Source organism: Micromys minutus, assembly GCF_963924665.1.
Source record: "Micromys minutus genome assembly, chromosome: 9".
Classification (NCBI taxonomy): Eukaryota; Metazoa; Chordata; class Mammalia; order Rodentia; family Muridae; genus Micromys; species Micromys minutus.
Window position 1 is genome coordinate 20,740,887 of NC_137978.1, and position 23,259 is coordinate 20,764,145.

A 23,259-nucleotide genomic window follows, 5' to 3' on the forward strand; every position below is an offset into this window, starting at 1 on the left:
GTACTAGAAGACACAGCTTCAGTGTTTGTGTCCCGGCACAAGAGGAAGCCCCGTGTAGACAGAATGTGTTTGTGTGAGAGGAAACATTTACTCACAGAAAGAGAATATTTTAGTTGCCGCTTTTATTTGTAAGGACTTGGAAGATGAGCGAAAGCAGCCACACGGAGGTTAGAACGGTCGCCTTCTAAGTGCAAGAGGAGCACAGGCGAGCTGTCAGCAGAGACATTGTATGGGGGGAATAGTTTACTGTATCTACATCTTTTCACCTCAGATTTTTATCACCTGATAAATGACAAAGTTCAAATTGAAAAGGTATTAAAAAGGGAGAATATTTTATTCTTGGTTTTAATTTGGCTTTCTAATTAATAAACAGATCTTTTGATCCCAGGCTAAATTTTAATATTTTTTTTTATTTGGTGCTTTTTTTTTTTTTTTTTGCCAAAGTATTTATCCTGTTGCAATGATGACTTAAATTAGCAGAGTGATGTGAGGCTAACTGCCACCAAGATAACAAGAAACAGCGATGTCACCCAGTCTTTCTGACTCCTAGCAGATCGGACCTTGGAACATAATTAAATTCCTCATTCAGACTTAAACCATCATCCATCAGCGATGTCACTTGTGCAGAGGCTCTTGGGTGTCGTCCCTGATCTGCCTTCTATTTACCTTCTTGGGTCTTCTCTTTAACTGCTATGGAAACACCAGAAAGCCTGTCTTCCCATCCCCTTCCTCCAGGCGACTGTAATCGATGAAAACCATGAGGTCCTTTCTTCCCTTACTCTTCAGGCAATCGGCCTTTCCAAAAAACTCTCCTTTGTCTTCAGGCCTTCTGTCTCCAAACTATTCAAACTGCTCTGAAGAGGCCTAGCTTCATCCATCCCTGACTCAACGTGTCTTCCTTGTACAGTTAAAGCACTGGAGGGGACATTCCTTGTGGAAACTAACCCTGGGATAGCTGAAGTGTGCAGGGCTCCTAGGACACCAGTAATGAAATGTCATAGGGTTCCTGCCTTTCCTCTCTGCCAGTGCCTTGTCCTTCAGACTGCAGTACATTATAGGAGTTTCAATCACAAGGGCGTGCATTTGGGGTCTTCTTAGGAATGTGAGTAAAGTTTGTGAGGCACAGATAAGTATGTTAAGTAATATGGTTTAAGTCTGACAGTGAGAGAAAGTCACACATGGAAGGTTTGTCAGGGCTCACAGTAAACAGCAGCATTATCAGAGGTGGCCTTCTGTGAATACTTGTCAATAATGGTATATTTGATCAATCAAAAGCCCACATTAATGACAAAGAACAAGCTAATATGCGCAACTCATTCACCTAATCACTAACTAGCCAGGAGAATGACCTTTTTTCTGAGTGGCTGAGTGAAGTGTAAATCATTTCCTCTCTAAGGGGTCTGGTGCTTGAAGAGGATTACCAAGTTTCTTCCTTATTTATCCCCCGATTTTCTACTGTTAAGTTGCGGTTCTGTCGGGGAATAGGAGGCTGGATTGTAGAACTGTGTATATATGCCCCGTGCAGAAGTTCTGATCAGCAGTAACCTGGAGCTGCAGTGTTGGTAGTCACACTCGGCAGAATTTAGTTTTACCTGTGCCAGTGCCCCATCCTCTGACTCAACATTTGATCCTTAGGATGGTTCACTGGCCACTCACCTGTTTATAAGAAACACCCATACTTCCGTTCCTTATTTGGAAGTGGGGGTGACAAAAACCAACAGCTAAATCCAATTCTGTTTATTCCCCTCAGCTTGCTCATCTTTTGCTTTGGTAGTTAGAGACTTTAAAACCCCATCAGTTGGAATGAATAGTCATCCTGTGGCCTTCGCTCTTTTCCTTTGTTACCATCTCACAACAGTTGCTAGAGTTTGTCATACATTTTATCAGGAAGGTAAATGCCTCTTCTTGATCGGTAAAGTGTGTGGAGGTTGGTTCAGCCAGATGAATAAATTTTAAAACAAAATAATATCTGCCTAAGGTGATTTATAAATAAATATGAGGCAGCCATCGATTCCAAGTGTGAACCTTCTTTTTGATTGCTAGTTAAATAAGCCCAGATTTAAACATGTAAACTTCTTGATTTGTATGTAGGTAAGACATCTGTATTTGGTTTGTTAAAACCCGCTGATGTCTCCAGAACTGAATTTGTTCATGCATAGGCCTCTGGGTAGCCATAGCTAAACACAGAGATATATAGGTTTTGCTCACCTTATTACCTGACTTCTAACCCTGTACAGGTGTGCAGGAATAAATTAGCATCAGCCCTTCTGATGAGCCACTGCATATATTAACAACAGAGGTGAAAATGTGAGAGCTACCTGCCTCCTGTTATCACCTTCTCAGCAGAGCAGCATCCATTTTTTTGTCGTTCTCTCTGTTCGGAAAATTATAGAGAACTTTTACAGAGAGAGATTTTCATTAAAGACCAGGCGATACCTCCAAGACACGAGCCACTTAACACCAATTCTGGGGAACTATTAGTATATGTGCCCTAATGTAATTAGCTGTCAAATAGTGTGTTAATCCTCAGAGGAGAGCCCCTTCATAGATAACTGCTTCATTTTCTACATTGTGCCCATTCAAATCTCACTTCCATGTTTTCAAAATTCTTTATAAAGTGGAGTTGTGCCTTTAAACCTTAAGAGGTGTTTCCCCACTGCTCCTGTGTTAAGTTTCACAATAGGGCCAGGAGATCAATAGGCCTTTAGTGTTTATCTCCATTACTTTCCACCAAAAGCAAGCAAACAAAGTAAATTCCCCTCCTGAGTAATTGCTGGTTGTGCCCTCCTCAAGCCACACTTTGGTAGTAAGATAAACTTCGGTGTCATTCCTGTCCCCGGGGTTCTTTTTATACACTGGGAGAAGAGCAACTAGCAAAAAAACGTCTCCTTGTATCATGGGGAGAGACTCTGTCAAGCCTAAAGTGAGCCTTGGATCTTCCTAATGACCTCCTGCTGGCCCAGCCGGATGCAAGACAAGCTCATTTAAGCCTCTGCTGACCTTTCACTCCAGAAGAACTGTAGCCTTCTCTGCCACCATCCTCAGAGATCCTCTCTGCCACACAGACAGCACAGGGGCCAGCAAACGATCTCCCTCGCACGAGTGAAGTTTCTATTAAATTTCCTGTGGCTGTGGGGCTCCCACTACAAACAGAACGCTCCCAAACAGTCTTCATTCTTGCCCTTCCTAGAAAGGCTCATGCCATTCTGCTTAAGAGTGTTGTCTGGAAAATTCTGGCAACATACCAAACAAGGCATATCTATAGTACCCAGGCAGTATGTGAAATGTCATTTGAGATATTTGTTCTTGCAGACAATCCTTATAGTAAGAAAGTGGTATGAGACTACATATATACATTCAAATTCTCAGGGAACCCTGGTAGGGTCCCTGCCCCTTAAGTAAAAAGCTTCAACCAAGGATCTACCTTTAAGTATTGTTTGTTCCTTGTTTCCAAAGACAAGAGACTTTGCTCCTGAATCTCACTCTGAGGTTTTCCTTATTGTTTCCTAAGGCTACTCAGAAATGATGTAATGTTTTCCCCATAAGACTCTCAGGACCTTCAAAGTGGCAAGTCTGGCAGTCTGTGAAAGAAGTCTGTACTTGCCACGAAATTATAGTGTTAAAAATTTAAGAGGAGATCTAGGGACCTTGATTTCCAAGTGCCAAGACGTGTGTGCATGAGAAGTCGGGGTGCCAAGTCAGTGGAAGAGAAGAACGCATTTCAGGAAAGGACAGTTTTTCTTCAGTCATTTCACATTAGGCTACACTTTAGAAGAATACATACGTTTCATGTCCTAACGCAGACTGCTTGAATTAAAACAAGAGCTGCAAATTCCTGGTCAAAACCTGTCAGGCTGACATGTTAGTGATCTTAACTCTAGTGTTTTACTGAGTTTATTGCTTCTTTTATTAACTAAGGGGGGAAATGTTATCCATTCCAATTTAATTCGTGTTCTTGCTTTCTCTAATTTTTACTTTACCCTGAGAGAGAGAGGGAGAGAGAAGGAAAGCCAAGCGATTCTACCAGAAGGCATGTAGGCTCAGTTTTGCTCGTGCAGAGATAAATCCGAACTCTATCTGCCTACTGCGAGCCTTGTTCACTTCTCATGTAAGAGCACCGGTGCCACATGCGAGTGCTTATATGTGAAAACACACTTAAAACAGAAACACCCAAATGTACCTTGGAGAATGATAGGTGAAGTCACATTGATCAGACATAGGAAGCTTTTTCCAGCTGCAGAGATAGAGCTGAGAAGAGCCCTGGGAAGGAAGCCTCTGAATGCTGATGGCTGCTTGGGCAGGAGGTTAGAGGGGTAGCTGCTGTAACTCTGTCACTGAGGGAGCACTGGGGGGTCACTTTGCCCACTAGTAATTGTGTTTTACAGACTTCTACAGCAATTGGCTCAGTCAGTCCCAATTCAATAAAAGTAGAGAGAGAGGGAGAGAGAGAGCACTTTTGTTCTATTTTTTACTTGAAATTATTTCATTCAGCAGTCTGTCTTTTTTATTACCAGGACTTGACATTAGCACTCCAAGCTGTATTAGCATCCATTTCAGCAGTTCAGTAATGGTATTAAAGAAACACTTAACTTCAACGGTGAATGCTTGTATGACAGAACCATAAAAAATCCACATTAAAAAAAAACTTATGTATTTGTCCCAGAGAATTATTTTTTCACTTGTTTAACCACTTCAAAACTGTGTTCTCATGATGAATGTTCAAAAGCACCACCTTTTCTCAGAGCAGTGGACTATGCAGATCTGTGGGCTTGGGGGCTAGGGTGTGGAAGAAGGGAGCCCCCAGTGAGAGGGAGGGTAAAGCTGTTGTTTACCTGTAGTTAGATTACCTTCCATTCATCAGCAGAGATGGAATTGGCAACCTCAGAGCACCCAAGGTGAAATTCTTGGAACTTCAAGCCTGACTGGGATTTGATTTTGAACCGAACACTCTCCAAACTTGGGAGCAGAGCCTAAGTACTTTGGCACTGTGGTGTGCTCATAAATGACTACATTAGGTTCTAAATTTTGATTAAACCTTCAGTAATTAATCAATGCTAGACATGAAGCAGTTTGGCAAGGTCCAGAGCTGCAAAATGTTTAAGACATAAAACATTACAAAGTAATTAGAATATGCTCCTTCAAGAGAAGGGTTGCCTTCAATAAAGAGGTAAATGATAGCATCCTGTTTATTGTGGATGTAGGAGCCAGAGCAATATGATAAACTGCTGGAGATACACATATCAGTAATCATCCACATTATTAGTACCATTAATCATAATTCCAAAAATATGACAGCAGCAGCCAACTTTTTGACCAATTTTGCTTCTGCCTGTTGGCCATTATAACTTCACTAATAGACCGCAGAGCTCCTTTGCGTGGCAGTTTGCATTGAGAATGGAAGGTTAATTATATTTGAGCTGCTGATTTCTTCTCTCCTTGGAAAAGGCTTAGCACTTTGACAATCCCAGGAGCTCGAGGTTGTTAAACCAGTAAAAGTACTTTATTGAAATTTTCTTTGTTGGTGAGGAATGAGATGTTTCAAATGAGATATAAGCGCCAGGCTGGGGCAGCACTAATGCTTCTTGCTCCAAAGTGATCCTTGGACAGCAAGAACTTGGTGGTTCTTTAGACCATTTTACCTTCTTGTTTCTAGTCTGACCGTAGGTAAAAAAAGTTCAGCAATATTCAGTGGAATGCCAGGAAGCTCCACAAGATAAGTGACAGTGGCTGCCATATATGTCAGAATAGCATGTAGGAAGTGGCTAATGACATTAGGAGCAAGAAGCAACTCTTTACCAAAATATTTTGCATGTGTGACCACAATAAGCAGTTCTGCAAGTTAAAGCGTTTAGCAGCATAGGTATTCATTCTACTGAGGGCTCATTGAAGTATTCCACGTCTCAGGTGGCAGGCTTGACACGCTTGAACGAATCCGAAGATGAGATTATGCTCACCTGCGTTTTCCTGCTCATCACTTTCATCAATGGGAAGTTCTAGATAAAGCCAAGGCGAAGTGATACAGATAGTCCTGCAAGATACTGTCTCTTCACAGGGGGATGTAGACAACCCTGACTCCATTCATCTCCTAAGATCACAAAGTAACTGCTCGAATGATACAAAACATCTAGAAACATTTCCTCTCAGAAGTCATTTTCTTTTAAAATGATCTGGAAAAGGAAGCAATGTCCCATATTTTACACGAGGGGGGAGGGGAGACTTAAAATGGAAGACATATTTGAATGTGAAAAGGCAGTTTATTCCTGTTATTGGGGGAAAAGGTCTTCTAAATTATCTAAATTAGACAATAGGAATATGGAGTGGAAGATGTGGAGGTTGTTTCTTTTTTCCAGCCTTCATAGATATAAAACTTAAAACGACACCTCGGATTGTGTTTAAAAGAGGCTTTTTTTTTCTCTCTCACCCAACAGTAACTCAGTAACTGCGCCCCAGATGAACTGCCTGATGGAGAATCCCCTAGAGCTGTGACAGTGTGGTGTATTTATTCGAAGTGTAGCCCTCCCCTTGCCTTATAGTGCAACAGGTCCCACTGAATAAACAGCGCCCTTGCAAAACCTTCTTGTGTGAGATACAACTCAGCCCTAAGATGGCGAGGGAGTGGGCTGTTGTTGGATATCAATTCTATACTTAACCTGAGCGTGCAGCATACACATTCTCTGTCTGCCCATCTGCCCTCCCAAATGCCATCACTGTGTTAACATTTTATGCATTCCATGGCAATGACAAATTGTTTTCTAACTATGGTGCCAAATTTAGTATGCAAAAGACATGTTTGCCTCTGCCAACAAACCAATAATTCTCACTAACATCTTCAGAGTTACAGCATTTATAAAGTTGCAAAGTGGAGTAAACAAACCATCTGTTTGGCTTTTCCATATATGTCATGCCTTCTTATTAGCATATTACGATTCATTTAGTAAACAAATTTGGTGATTTTGTTCATGTCAAACTTAGATCGGAAGCCTGAAGATGATTAACATTCCTGGGACAAGCACATTAATACATTGCTTCCTCTGCAAAGTTAAATGGCTTCTCAAGAGAATCGCCCCTTGTTGACAAGATGAGACTGTCAATTTTGTTTGTCTGCCACGTTAGGGGCCATGAGGGGATGACAGGCTCTGAGAGAGGGGAGTCGTGTAGGCAGCATAATTCACTGTGAATTGAGAAAAGAAGTCTAATTCTGATAAATGGTCGACCCCAATACATGCTACCTGTTATTACAACAGACGTGCCATATCTGTGCAGTAAATTAGTTAATCCCCTACAGGGTTTGGAGGGAGCTTATCTTCAAGTGAGAGGTTTGAATGTAGAGGGGGCTGCCTGCGTGACCAGTATGGATGATTTGTTTTACATTAAAAGGGATCGAAATAACTGAATTTTATATTTTATTAATTTGCAAGAATTTGCTTAGTTCTTGTTTCTTGCATTAAGTATGGATTTCTTTTTGGGGTTTTGAGAATTACCCACTAGATTTTTACATTGGATTTCTTCCTCTGCGAAGGGAGGATATTCAGGCTGTCTAGAGAGAGTCTTTAGTGAAAATTCTGGAACAACTACAATTTTGTTTTCAGAAAGGGGGTAGTATTAAAATGTCATTTAACTCATTTAGGTGTGAGCACGTGGTTGGTTGATTAATCAATAGTAATACAGACACCCTGGGGTGAATGCAGCAGTCAGGATCATAGTAGCTCAGCTGAGAAGCTTATTTCTGAGGATTTGAAGAGTGGATTTATATTTCTGTTTTGAAGTATTTTCCCAACTAACACTGCATTTACATAAGACACATATACTTTACTAAATTTGATTTTTTAAAAAAATCTCTTTTTCTGCCTTCTCCCCTCTCCTCATGCACACAGACAGCTGACACTTCATGTCCAGCAATTCTGTATCCACGGATTCAACCAACCACAGACAGAAAATGTCAAAGAATCATGACCACACCCAACAGCATCCGGCACATAGAAACATTGTTTTCTTGTCACTATTTCCTATACAATGTAGTACAACTATTTGTGTAACACTCATGTTATACGGGAATCATAAGTTATATAGACAAGACTTAACATATAATACAGGATGTGTGTAATACCCATAGAAATACTGTTACCCATTTATATAAGGGACTTTTGGTAATCTGAATTTTGGTTGCTGAACCAATCCTTAAATGATACCAAGGGAAAATGCACACACACACACACACACACACACACACACACACACACACACACACACACATTCTCTCTCTCTCTCTCTCTCTCTCTCTCTATCTATCTATCTATCTATCTATCTATCTCTATCTCTGTGTGTGTCTGTGTGTGTGTGTGTGTGTATATATATATAAGAGAGAGAGAGAGAAGGAGGGAGGAAGGGATAGAGACCCCTCTTCTGTGGACATATCACTATGATCATTTCAGACAGTATTGAGAATATATGGGATATATTTGTAGTAAATGACAAATTGGAGCAGGAAAGTAAGTGCAAAAGGTAATCAATAGTGAAGCCTTAATTCCATTTTAACTAAAGAATTGTGGAATATTAATTCACTAAGCTCAGAATGACACAAAACTTATTAAGAATTAAATATTGGACATTTTATATCACATATTAGCTTGATTCGTGAATTTGTGAAATCATTTTCTGAATGGCTTAGTTGCTTTTCTATTGCAGGTGATGAAATACTTGTCAAAGACCTTTAATGAAGCAAGGTTTTATTCACCTCAAAGTCATGGTAGGAAAGTCAGGGCAGCAGAAGCCTGAAGCAGCTGCTCAAATCTCATTCAGTTAGGAAGCAGAAACAGTAGATGCCCATGTTCAGCTTACTTTCTCCTTTTTATGCAGTACAGCCTAGGGAATGATACCGCCCACTGCAGGTGAATTTTCCTACTTCAATTAACCTAATTACGATAATCTCGGTCTCTCTGTCTCTCTGTCTCTCTCTCTCTCTCTCACACACACACACACACACACACACACACACACAAGCTCAGAGCCCCATCTCTCAGGTGATCTTAGATCTCTCTAGATTGTAGGTTGACAAGTGATTGTAACCATCACATTGCCTTTGTCTGTTTTTTTAAACCTGATCCATTGCTTAAAAATGAATGACTAACAACAAAACCACACGTTCTTCCTTTGCATTTGAAAACCAAACTCAAACTCTGTTTTTGTTTAAGTTTTTACTTGTAAGACATTTCCTTAGCTCACCTTGGGCATTTGAGAAAGGGGTAAATGAAAACAGCCCAGAGCACTTGCTTTCACTGTCTCTCCCCCCCCCCCTTCTGTGTTTACTTGGTGGCATTTAATGTATCTTCTGTGTTCATGTGACTTCTTCTAAGAAACAGAAAAGTACAGGGCATGACACTTTAGCCCAGTGACAGGACTTTCAGTAACCATTCAAATAAGATAGAAGGGTAGGCATTGATACCCTGCCCTGGATCTAAAACCTTATTGCATTTTAATTTTTATGTGTATGTACGTTTTGATGTTGAGGGCAGAAATTCAGAGAACGTTTGTAACTCTACATAGCCCAGGTTAGGGGAGTGTGTTGAACCTACATTCTGTGATGTGCCTTGAACTCTACTAGAGTCTCCACTTTTGCCCTGTCACTGATGTCACTGCACAAACACAGGAGAAATGCTTCATCTTATGCCCGCCTTGTGCACTGGGGTTGGGGAAAACTTGTGCCTGATTTGTGTGTCTTACTGATTGGATACCACCTTATTGTCAAGGCATCTCCTTGTTCTTTCATGGGCTGCCTTACAACTCATCTGTATTCTTGAGAGTATGGGCTAAATCTTAGGTCAGTGTCTGAATTCTTACCTTTGTACCCAGGAACTCTTTATTTCAGTCCTTTTTGTGGGTGAATAATCTCCTTCTTAGCTGCATCGCCTGCTTGCTCAGGGCAAGCAGAAGCAGCTTTCTATAGTCTTCATGTTCTTAGTCTAAACTGTGACAAATTATCAGTCTTCTCTTCTAAAGGTAAGTGTTTGGATTTCTTCCTTCTCAAAAACAAACATGTATATCCCTGGAGAGTGGATCCTTGTGCTGGGATCTTCCTATTTACAGTATGCTGTGGCCTCCCTCCTGTCTTTGGGCTTCTTTTCTCTCAGCATCTGACTGTCAATAGTGAGTTCTTTCTTTCTTCCTTTTACCTCTTCAGTTTTGCTGATCCAATTAAACTGGTAATATTCTTCAAATTGCTTTTAACCTCAGGTCTTTGAATCTCATGTGGACAGTATTTTTTTATGACAGTCAGTGGTTTGAACTGACTGATTGGAGGGGTCTGACAATAGGTCTTTGTTAAAGCCAAGTGCTGCCTTGTGTCCATTTTGTAGAGAGACAACTCTAACCTGAGGAACAGGACCAGTAGTGTCTGCTAAGGAACCTCAGTCAGCCCACTTTCCTGCTCTTGCTTGTCCTCTTCCAACCCCCATCAACACCATGACAGTCGTTGACTCCCATGTCCAAAGCAGCAGGCTTCCCCCAGCCCATTCTCCTTATCACCATCCATGAGTTTTGCATATGGCATTTGGGAAGATTATTAAACAAAAATGAAATAGATTAAGAAATGAACATAAAAGAATCAATTCTCTTGAACTGTAGTTGCATAATGGAAATCGACTGCCGTGAATGAACCCGTGCACTGAAGTTATGAACAGCAGAGTTAATACACTGCCATGAGTTCATCTTTATTATTACATTACACCTGAATCAATTGATAAAGTAGCTTTTTTTGTAAGCGAGGGATGGCACTTAATTGAATAAAAGTCAATGTAATTATATTAGCAGAGGCCAACAGTACTGCTGACAGCGGAAAAGGGACACTGTTGAACAGAGTGCCAGAGCTGGTCTCCACATTTCTGCACATCGTTTGGTTGACAGATATTGAGGGCTGGTACATCATCTAATTAGATTACAGGCCTCCTCTGATGCATGTGAGAAATGAAGAGAAAAATCTCTTCCTGGTAACATATCAGGGGAGATGTGTAAAATCACAAGTCATCATATGGCAGAGGTGTCCCTCTGGGTGATCAGTATACCCTCTTGTCAATGTTAATTTATTCTTTCCTATCCGGTCTGTCTTGATGCGATGTTTGTGTGTCTGGCTGATGTTTTCTCAGCAGCAAACCTAGGAAGCAGTAACTGCAGACGTGTGAGAAACAGCACGGAGGTCTAGACTGTAGCCAAATAAGTGCTTAGGAAACTAAGAAAGGGTGGGTGTTAAAACTCATGAGTAAAGATAGGGTTTCATGAACTGCTCACAGTCGGCAGATTGTTTTATCGATAGCGGAGTGATACACATTGTAACTGTTTCCATGTTTCTTCTTGTTAAATCCTGCTGTTGTGTGTCTTTCCCACATGTCCTCATAAAATCTTCACAGTAGGCATTTTCTGCACTCGGCGTAGCAGTGTACACTTAAGTCACCTGGCACCAGGGACAAGTGGCAGGGCGGGTGTTGGGGGAAAAGAGGGTGAGTGTGTCAGAACAGGACCGTTGTGGCAACATCTGTTTATCTACATCCATAAATCCACACACTGCATGCGTGTTTGAAACTCATTTATAGATGATACTGATAGTATAAATTTGGTCTTAGCTAATTTCATTTATGGTTTTTGGAATATTCAGGTGATCTGAAAATCAAGACAACATAGGAATGATCACTTAGGACAGAAAATAATTTTGTGATCAGTCTATTTAAATCCCTATTTTATTGTTTAAGTTTTTAAAAACCAGATGTCTAGAATGTGAATTTGTTTTCTCTCTCTCTTTCTCCCTCTTTCTCTCTGTCTCTCATTCTTGCTTTCTTTTGTGATCGATTTAGCAAAAGATTAGAAAGCTGATCTTATTGTCACAAGGTAAGCTCAGCCTTCCCAAGTGCAGTGTGGAGAGGGCTGCCCCCCTCTGCCCCCCTCAACCCAGAGTGCTGATTGTCTTGTGTGGAAAGGTGGGAAGCCTCTCCCTCCTTTCTTGTCCTGGAGGCACATACCTCTCACACATCTCTAGGAAATGTTAGCTATACTTGGTCCCGATTGAAGTAACTGTTCATTGTAAGTAGGAGGTCTCATGAACTTAAAGCTGGCCATTTAGGTCGTTTCTACTATCACAATTAACTTCTCCAAGATGCCCAGCTTCCACTGCTGGGGAGTTTTATTTCCTGTTTCTATATCACTTTATTTTGGAGGGTAGCTTTCAATTTAGGGACTTGGCAAACTTCTGAGAGTTTGCAGGTGAAGAGAGGTATATGCCCAAGGGCGCTTTAAAAGTCAATGGGGGATGTAAATACAAAGACAATGTTTTCAGATAAACAGTGAGGTCCCTCTGGGGATGAGTCTTCACCCCTTTAAACACAAGCAAAGCTTTCAGCGGAGTTTTGCTTGTCAAAGTAGGAGCTCTGTTTGTCAGAGTACACGTCATTGTGCTTGCTTTGTTTTTTAACTTACTGTGCATTAATTTTATCCTTCTGGATTTTTTTTATGGGGGAGGTTGGGGTCATATATTTTGGAAAATAATTTATCAGCTTATGTTTTAAAGAATTAAACCCTGAAGTAGCATTATTTTATGAAGACAGTTCGATACCAAAATGTAGTAGCTTTTGAAAGAAAGAAATGTATCTTGCTATTAGATTTGACTGGGGTTCCGAACAGGTTTGAGAAAGGATCTCTTAACAATTTGAAGTCACTAATTTGCTAAGACTTTTTTTTTAACTTAAAACATAAAATATAAGAGAGAAGGAAAAAATGTTTTAGTTACACATAAATAATGTAGACCATTTACTTTTTTTGAAAACGCTAATCTTTTTACACAGCATTTGCTGCACCAGAAAGTTTACTTGCTGTTATTTTCCAGTTTTAAGTACATTTAGACTGTCCCATTTACACAAGGAGAGAATTCCACTCTTTACCCCGTTTCATGTTTGTTCTCCTGCACTTGCTTAGGGTATAAGCTGCCTGCTACGAGGTCCCACTCTGTGGCTGCCGCACTAACGGAACAGCCATTGAGAAAAGAGTGCCAGGGTTTGCATTCACCCTGCACTTGAAGAGCTTATTCATAAAAATTACGTTAATGGAAAGTCCTCCTTCCGCACCTCCCACCTGCACTCACTCCCAGATCCCGAGGATGGAGGGGGATGCTTGCTTTTCTAATGGTGTAATTAGGAATGAATGTGCTTATTCGGTGCTTAATGAAAGTTGAATCAATTTTAAAATGCTCTCCTTTTTCTCACCCCGCCCCACTCCCTATGCACCTCCCCCCTTCCCTCTTGTTTTCCTAGACACAGTGCCAACATAAACCTGCATCGTAAACTGTTGACCAAAGAACTCGATGACATGGGCCTGGACTCGTCGCAGCCCTCCCTTAGCAAGGACCTCCGGGATGAATTTTTGATGAAGATCTATGGTACCCAGCACCCTCTGGGGCTTGATGTCAGGGAAGATGCCTCCTCTCCCGCAGGGACTGAAGACTCCCACCTGAATGGGTATGGGAGAGGCGTGGCAGAGGACTACATGGTCCTTGACCTGAGTACCACCTCCAGCCTCCAGTCCAGCAGCAGTATCCATTCCTCCAGAGAGTCCGATGCAGGCAGCGACGAGGGAATTCTCCTTGATGACATTGATGGAGCCAGTGACAGTGGGGAATCTGCTCACAAGGCCGAGGCCCCCACCCTTCCCGGCAGCCTCGGGGCTGAAGTTTCAGGATCTCTTATGTTCAGCAGTTTGTCTGGGAGCAATGGTGGCATCATGTGCAACATTTGCCACAAAATGTACAGCAACAAGGGGACTCTGAGGGTCCACTACAAAACTGTGCATTTGCGAGAGATGCACAAGTGTAAGGTCCCCGGCTGTAACATGATGTTCTCCTCTGTGCGAAGCCGAAACAGGCACAGTCAGAACCCTAATCTCCACAAAAACATTCCCTTCACTTCAATAGATTAGTCCCAGAACAACGGACACTCCAAATGCCAGCTCTCACCAGATGGCCTACATGTCTGAACTGCCATAGCCAGTGTGTGCGTCCATAGCGGGGCACATATGTGTGTGTACATACGTATGCCTCTGTGTCTATACTTGTGCACACACACATTTTCTTTTCCTTAGATAAAAATGATAATTACTAGGTGCTTTTTAATTTTTTTCCCTTTTTCCTTTATAGTTTTGGGAGAGGGTGGATCTTTTACTTGGGGTAAAAACAGTGTCCCTTTCAGCACACACACACACACACGCACACACACACACACACACACACACACACACACACAACACACACAAACCCCAATTTTGATAGAATAACTCTTGGTCTTCTCCAAAGAGACATTTTATTGTACCTATGACTGTTGCCTGCAAATAAATAAATAAACAAATAAAAGGGAAAAAAGAGAAAAGAAACAAAAAGGAGCTTCTCATAGTTGTCTTTTGTGAACTCTAAGGTTTTGAGAGAATCTTTAATTGTAGCATGGCAGATTCACCTGTAAATATTTAGCCTTGAGAGGCCAATGATGTAGAACAATTGTATTGATGGTTGTTTAACTCTTCTTTAATTTTGGCAGTTACATCAAGACGTTAGATATGCAGGAAATAAATAGTTTGCTGGCTAGTTCTATTCATTTTTGTTAGCATCGATGCACATTTTCTTTAAAAAAACAAAAAACAAAAAACAAAACATGGTCTTGTTTTTACTACCTGTTAGATGTAGTGAAGATGTGCTGGCATGCTTCGCGGCACGGATCTGAGTTTTTCTAACGTCCTGTACTAGTCCATGAATCCAGTCATGCACTTTGTCCATGCCCTACAAGGGGGCGGGCAACACACATGCTCCTGTTTATCTGTAAACCATCGCCATCCTTTAATGAGCATCTTTCCTTTACAAAACAACCCACTTGTGTAAAAATGGTCTGGTCAGTAAAGGGCACAAATGCCAAACAAAGTATTAGTGTTAACACGCAACTGCCAACATTGCACACATTTTCAGAAAAGAAAATACAATTAGTCACTCAACCACATGACAACTCTTTGGCCAACAGAAAACCGCTTACACAGACACACACGCATGCACACACACGTACACACTCGAGGTGATTCTTTTGAGTGCCAGATGTTACTAGAATCAACAACGCATTCTTCCTCTGTAAACGTTAAATCACAGACAAAACACTGCCGTGTCAAAGAGCCAAGGCGTTTCTTTTGTAGAGGCAGAATAATATTTCAGGACACAGTAGCCCAGATTACTCACTAAAGGAAAGAAGCTGCATACAGTAAGAGACTGAACGCTCATTTCCAAGCCCCTAACCCTTATCCTTTTAAAGAAAGAAAGTTCGAGCTGGGTTACTCTGTCGTTTGTCGCAAACTCAGCAGCAGCTTTTCGAGTCAGGCCTGCTTAATAGACAGAGTCCATGTTCCCCAGCAGCTTTTCTTGGAAGCTCTGAATACATGTGCTGAACTTGAATTGAGCAGCACTCTTCTCTGGGCAGCAGGAAGAGAGCGGAAGACAGGGTCTCCCTGTGTAGTGTTCTGTGTTTTCCCACACGAATTTGTCAGAAATGAAAGCAAGCCTGAAACCAAGCAATCAAGAGTGAGAAGGAGGGAGGGGGGCTGCTCCAAACCTTTTTGTTTTGTTTTGTTTCTAATGTTTACACATGTTGCCTGAGCTGGTTAACCACATGGCAGCCTCGGCTACCACAGCATGCGGACTGAATGAGGACATTTACTCAGCCTCATATGTAGCCAGAGCTGCTGGGGTGTGCTTGTGGACTGGGGTTTGTTTTCATTGTCTTATTTTCTTGGGGGGGGGAGTGGGGGTAAACATTAGAATTTTGTCAATCTACGTAATAGAAAGAGAATGTATTTCTTTTCTTCATTTCATGGCCTCAAACATTTCCTCCATCAGTTTAAAACTTTGAAATGACCTTTGTTTCCATTTTTCTTGTTTTGTAAATTGTCTTTTGTGTTCACATCAGCATTTCCTTCTGTTACGTTTGCCAAAGGAAGCTGTCGGTTTGTTTCTGTTTTTATGCCTGTGCAACTTATTGTACCTCACAGTATTTATTTTTTTCCCAAAATTAAGGATCATCCGTTGGGGGTTCCGGATCCTTTCCTTTTTTAGGGTTTCTGAGCGGTAGACTTGTAGAGATAAGCTAAGTGTTCCTAAAGTTGTATCTTTGTCTCCTTCTGAAGATGCCATGGGCTCTGCCCCCTTCTTCATTTGTTCCACCTTGAGGAAAGTCCAAAAGCATTTGCAGGACAGAAGAAACTATCACACAGAGTGTCTGTTAAATGCCAAATGTTTACCGTGAAAACTGAGGAATTGGTAATAACCATTTCTGTTCCCTTGTCCCTCTGAGTTTTCCCAAAGCTTAGTTGCTGTGTTTTGCTGTCATGTTAAAATTAGCCAAACGTGTCCCTTCGTTTTATAACGTACAAGACTCTGTACAGTATGTTCGTGAAAGGTTGAACTAGAACAATGAACATTGTTTGCAAACATCCGGCCCTCTTAGCCTTCTCTGTATTGCGCTGTTGCCTATAACCAATGGCTAGATTTACAGACGATTGAAACACATTGTTAGAATCTCAGCAGAAATTACGGAAACTGATTCGGAGAGTGTGTAGACCTTGTTTTCTGAAAATTAATAAGCATCTGTGTTTGAACAACCACCGAGTGTTACATTCTTGGAGATGTGAGAATTCATCTCTACAGAACTCAGTGTTTAGTCTGTTTAAGTGAATGTCAAGTAAAATGCCCAACGGTTGTCCTGAGTGAGCCACCTCGCTCTCGGGAGGTCACAGCAGCCTGCAAACCAGGCTCAGGAGAGCCATTTGTCACTTAACACACACCTGGCTGATGTACAGGAGTACTGAGATTGAAGAAGTAGTTCTTGTTGGAAACAGGAGCGTGTGCCCAATAGTACTAGAAGCTGGCACTTTTTGAGTGTGTCCTTATTAGCCACAATTTTTGTGCCTCACATTCCCAACTGTTTGGGTGGCCTTTTCACAAACACGTGTTCCAATATAAAGCCTGTTTGCTTAAAGGGAACGGGAAGCAGGTGGGTGTAGGAGATGGGATGTTAAATTGTGAGGTGTATAATTGTGCTCCCAAAGTTTGGATTGTTCTTGGGTGTGCCTGAGTGTGGTGTGTTCGATTAACTGGTCTTTCTCCTGGACGGGAGCCCCGAGGCTTCCATGCAGATGATGCTCTTCATCTCTGTCCATTCTGACCCATTCATTTGTTCATAAAAGTTTCCCGTCCCTAGACCGTTTCTAGCTACACCCATCCTTTTCGAGGTGACAGTTAATATAAACATAAGTCTTCATCCAAGTAGCTTTCTCCCATTTGGTTGATTTTTGCCCAGGTTTTATCATGAGTACAGAATTAGGCAACATTAATTATGCATGCTCTCCAGATGATGTTGAAGTATACCGTTTTGATCACTTTGTTTTTGTAAATATTGGGAAGGTTTGGGAAGTATCTGCATGCTGTGGAGGGAAAGGAAGCGAACAAGGAAAAAGATAGATAATAAATAATCTGGCTTTGAAAATGTGGTGGAAGAGCCCAACATTCTTCTACTAGTATTGAAGTAAACCAGCTCCATGAAGCTCATCCCATCTTAGTACAGCTGCACTGATCAGTCGGATTCTTCTTCAGGTTTAAGCATACAAACATTTTCCTTCTCAACGTGGCTAGCTTCTTTCTAGAAATCAACATCACTGACCTAGTGGTAGGACTTCTTTGGTCATGACTTTCCAGTAAGAGGAGGGAGACATCTAACCAGTTGCAGAAAGTTATTGTACACATTGTTCAGAAAGAGAGGGTCTGAATCTCTCAAGAATGAGCTGGTTGAGAAGCTCCCATACGACTCGGGAGAATTCATAAGTGCCAAGTAATAAAATGGTCCCCCCCCCATCTGTGTGTACTCCATAGCACATGGATGAGAATAAAGGAGGGCCCTTAGCAGTTCTAACACAGACAAGCCAATAGTCAGACTGAGGTGGACCCCACATACCTGAGCAGCCCTTGATCGCATCTAGTCTGCCAGCATTGTGTTAAGTTGAATGACAGTAAATAAAATCCACCTGCCCAAAGATGTGTAGCATCTGCTATTGTAAAGGAACACAACTCTCAGGAGAGAGACTGGGTTCCATCTGTGACCACACCCTGTTCTTCAGAGCTTTTTAAAATTATGACAAATTTAATTACTTTGCCTTTCTCCAAACTAGAAATATTTAAATTAGTGGGTTTTGGTCTCTGTCTCTCTCTCTCTTTCTCTCTCTGTCTTTATTTTTTTAGCAGGAGGGATGGAACTGAGTAAAGAGGACAAGAAAAGGTAAAACAAAGTAACTAACAGAAACCCTGGAGAGGCTGCAGTTCTTGGAGAAGAGACAGGGACTAGCTCTGGTCCTGGCTTGAACGTAGCTGGAACTGAGAACAGCTAATGCATTACAAGGGTTTGTTCAGGAGAAAAATCTAAGTTGTCTCTGCCCTGTGTGTACCAATGCATCCTCCAGTACCCTGCAGAGTTCCCTGTGGCCAGGTGAGTCCCTGCATATACCATAGGCAGACTTAAAAATGTCTTCAAGAATTTCTTTATGAGTCAAGATAGTCAAAAAAGGCAGGCATAAGTTCGGAGTGGGGTTCTATTATTTTTGAGTAAGGAGTAATGGCCAGGGCTCCCTTGGGACCACAGAGACACAGGAGTCACCTAGATTGAACGGCTAGTGAGCAAACTTCCAGTGGCAATGAGAGACGGAGGAAACACAAGTGCTCCCTCCATTTGCTGCAGCATCCTAGAAAGCTGTGATCACAAAAGCATGTGACTGATGATCTTATGATCAAAATGGAAGCCGAGACACAGGTAAACGTTGATCCCTCAGAATTTTAGCATTTTTGCCTCTGACATTGTTAAAATATTTCTGATCCACCCCAGGCTCATGTCCACCCTTCTTGTCACTGCAGAGAGTTCACTATAGCCATACTCCTAGCTCCCACTTAGCAGGCAAGGAGGCCTTTTGTTCTCTCACCCACACATTCAGTGTCCCTCCTGTCCACTTATCCCAGGTCTCCCTACAATTTACACAAAATTATTTTTACAACCCTTCTGCAATGATTGAACAACAGAAACTGTCTTTTGGGCATTTAGTTTTGAAAATTCCGAATCCCTGATAACAGGGCTTTAAACGTCAGGCATTTTTGCAAGTACACTAAACAGTGTTACTGTTCATATATATGCACACACATATATATGTATACATATACATACATACACATTTGAAGCAGCATACTGCAGTTCTCATAAGACTATCTTTAGTCTTCTCCAATGTGTTCTTATAAATTCACTTGACCTTTACTGAAGGAAAAAAAATCATACAGGGTTCAGGACAAGGCTCAGTTTGTAACAAATAGCAGACGGTTACAGAGAGGAAAGGCAAAAGCCAGAGCTGAGCAGCAAGAAGCTTGGGTTCAATTTCACCTCATATCTTTCTAATAACCTACTTGTCACTTTATTACCTTCCAGTAATGTGACTGCTGCTGACAAGACTGTCACACTAACAGCAGACAACACCCTCTCTGCTTTAGCCCCAGTTCTCCTGGCTACTTATTGCCCTGGCCCTGAAGGGACACAAACTAATAGTGTGCTTTCCAGTTCAGCACTTGGCCATCAAATATAAAAGGATGCGTAATTGCCTGTTTATCCCTGGTGAAGGGGAAATTGAGTAGACGGCCAGGCTTTCCCACCAGTTGCCTGCTGTACACCATCATTCACAATCAGCCTGCCTCCTCCATCTCTCCTGCCTCTTTCTGTCACCCCCTCTCGCCCCTGCCTCCCCGTTTCTTTCCTCTAAGCACATACGCACAACTGCTGCGTTTTTAGAAACCGGTGGCTGCTTCCATGTGCTCTCCCCAGCTATTCAGTGGACAGATGATTTCTTCCATAAAGGGTCAGGAGAGAGTGACTGACTGCTCTCTATTACTTTGCAATAGCAATTCAATCCCATGCCCATTTATTTATTTGGGGAGTGTTGGGTGTGGTCACGCAATTGGAGAAAATTTCCCTGCACAAATAGGAGGTCGCCTGTATTCTGTGAGGAAAGGATTAAAATATGTTTCTTCCTGCTCAAAATTGTGTGTGTGTGTGTGTGTGTGTGTGTGTGTGTGTTAAATGAACCTCTTGTGAATGGTGGCTGAAAAACACTGGGGAAACAAATCTTTGGCATTAAACCATTTGCTAAATGTACACATGTATCTTTCAATAATGGACTCCAATCCCATATCTAACAAGATGGATGAAACTTTGTTTGCCAAACTGAGCTGACAATCAGAATAAAATAAGCCTCTATCCTTGAACCTTAGCCATAAAAAGAGTGAAGATCTTACATTTGAGAGGCAAATTCTTCACTTTAGGAATTTGGGAGAGGTTCGGGGGTAGTATGAGCTTTACAAAGAGAGGAGAGACTGGAGGGAAGGACTTAAAATGTTACATCCCAGAATACCTGGACCCAGATAATGTGTCCTGTTTGCTGTTTCTGAGTACAGGGTGACTTAGAAGGTGGTTCAGCAAGGGCTAGTTTTGGTTAAAGGAAATGAGGGCTGCATTTGCACACCTGTGTGGCTAGGGGACTTTCTGCTTCCTCCCAACTCCTATGGCAGACCCTGCATGAGCAGTCACATTCCAAATAAGGTCTTAGTCAACTGAGAGTGACACATGGAGGTGTGTCCCTTGTTGTAGACTTGCAAGGGAAGGAAGACAGGTCTTGGGACAAGTAGCATAAGGTCTGTGTTGACAAGTGTGCTAAGTCACTTGGTGAACCAGTCTGAAGACTGAAGAGAAAAGCACTTTGAAAATGGACTTCGGGTCTGAGTAAAGACAGTTTGTCGACTCTTTTTAAAAGTTCCTTCATGTGTATTTATAATAAGCAGTTACCAAACATCTTAATAAAGTTGTAATTAAAAACTCAGTTGCCAAAATTGCACAAATTCTGCAAGCTAGGACTAGCTTTGTCCCCTGAACTCTGAGTAACAGGGATACATAGGGACATTTTATAGTCAAAATGCTTTCTTTAGCTAAGAATTGTTGAAGGGAAGGAAAAAATGGAAAATGGTATTTTAACAGAATGGAGAGAAGTAGATAGTATAAAAGTATATTTCTTCAAGATAGAGAGAATCTAAGTGCTATACCAAGATTTTATAAGGCTTCCTGTTGCCAAATGTGATGCTGACTAAATACACCTATAAGATGGCAAAGGCATCAATTATTAACCGGCTCTGCCCACTTCTGTTGTGGAATCCAAGGGTAGAGAAGATGCTCTGGGGAGAGCCCTGGGTGTGGGAGAGGGCTCTACTCTGCTGGTTCTGGAAAGGTTTTCAAGAAGATGAAAACCCCAGCCCTTGTGGGGTTCTCCCACCCAGCCTGCACCATGAACTGTCTTGGCACTGTCTGTGTGGCGCTAACTTTTCCTGCCTCTTCTTTGCTAGGAGATAAAGCATCCCCCTACCCATTTCTGAATCAGCGCAGTAGCTTGTCTGAGCCCTGATTCTAAAGGTACGATGCTCCTGAACGCCTGGCCACTGTGCTGAGTTAACAGGTTCACTTGAGATGTATAAACCAAGACTGACGGTTTACTCTCTTAAATCCATACTCTGCTTGGAGCGTCTTTGCATGTCTTTGTACAGAGTCCTTCATCCTCATCGCCTGTCTTGATCCCCCGTACTTCTCTCCTACCCTCACTCTTGCCCTTTGCCCTCCTAATGTTACCCACTCCCCTCCAAAAGATAAAGATAAATAAATCTTTTCTAGGGCAAGTAGGTGGAACAGTCCCTCCTTCGGCCTGGTTCTGATCACTTTGGATATGTGTGTGTTCTATGCTGCCCAGGTTTACATAACATGCGTTAAGCAAATGAGATGTTCTGGTAGTATGTATGAACAAGATAGGACTAGGATTTCTTGTATGCAGTAAATCACTTTCCTGTGCAAGCTTTGGTTCTCCTGTCTCAGGAGGAAATGTCCCTCATCTCACTGGTACCAGTCTCAAGAGTTGTGGGAGAGCTCAGTGTGGGTCAGGGGGACAAGAAAGATATAGAAACTGGGCAACACTTGGGTCAGTGGGTTTTAGCATGGTCCCTCACTTGGCCAAGAGAATATGGAATTATCCCCCACTCAAACCCTTTGGTGCATCTCTAAGAATGAAAGTGTTAGACTCAGCTTTTATATCTCATACTCAATGGATATGGATATAGCCTTTATCCATGGATGAAGGAGATTGAAATACCTTGAGGGAGAGAAATTGTTAACCAGATATGTCCCTCTCTCACCTAGACTTGAGGGGTTTGGGCTTCTTTGTTTCTGTTCTCATTTGTATCAAGGTCTCTTCCACGAAGTCTGTGGTAGAACCAAAATCTGTATCAGGAAAGGCAACTGCACCAAGAGATGGGACGGCTTGCATCCCCGACTTAATAATTGTGACGTCGGTAGCTTCATGAATACTGTATGTATTTTAATCGAGGGTTTTGTTTTTGTTTCACTTTGTGGTTTGTTTCTATTAGTAGTCTAAGGTAATTGAAATTGTTTATTTACTATTTCCTTCGTTGTATTTTCTGTACTATAACTGTCTACAGTATGTCTTTTGCATAAAATGCATAAGGGTTTGGGGATGTAAATGGAATTTTATTCATATTTTGTCCAAATACCTCTTGTAATTTGTATCAAAATTCTTGTACAATTTTTATATTAAAGATTTATCAGTCACAGAAGCTTCTGGCCTTTTGACTTGAAGAAGCCTCAGTGAGGCTGAGCATCCTATCAGTTGCTTGGGCAGCCCAGCCAGTCAACCGATTTCCTGTTGCCATTGGTTAACTTAGAGCCAGTCTCCTGTTGGGATTGGGTCAGGGTATTATCAACAGACTTTTCAGGAGACCATCTCATCTCCTGTTCAGATGCTAAAGCTGGAATGGACCCACAAAGTCCAAAGCCAAATCCAACAGAGCCAGGCAGACACTACCCCAAAGTTTCCTTAGCAAAGCTTGCTCTTTAGGGTGCCTCTTCTATATCTTTCAAGGGAAGCCTCCTCTCCCCCACCCCAGAAGGCTTTGTCCTGCTTTGCTGAGGAGAGGAAGACAAAAAGATGAGCTCTGGTCTTTGTGCTAGAGCTTTCTGCACGTGCACTTCTCCCCTGATGCTCTAGCATGTACACCACAGGCGTGATGACCATACATTTTTGCACGCTAAATGCTTGCCTTCCAGTTTCTATTCTCTTGCTAGG

At 41.9% G+C, this 23,259-nt stretch overlaps 1 protein-coding gene across 2 annotated transcripts in view; it reads left to right on the forward strand.

Annotated features, from left to right (window-relative positions):
- Positions 1–13,977, forward strand: part of BNC2 (basonuclin zinc finger protein 2) — a 265,452-nt gene extending 251,475 nt beyond the window's left edge. For both annotated transcript variants that reach the window (XM_080921327.1, XM_080921328.1), the window contains one exon: positions 13,290–13,977. In XM_080921327.1, the coding sequence (XP_080777453.1) occupies positions 13,290–13,950 (661 nt within the window). In that variant the 3' untranslated portion in view covers positions 13,951–13,977. The remainder of the gene's footprint in view (positions 1–13,289) is intronic.
- Positions 13,978–23,259: the final 9,282 nt, after the last annotated feature.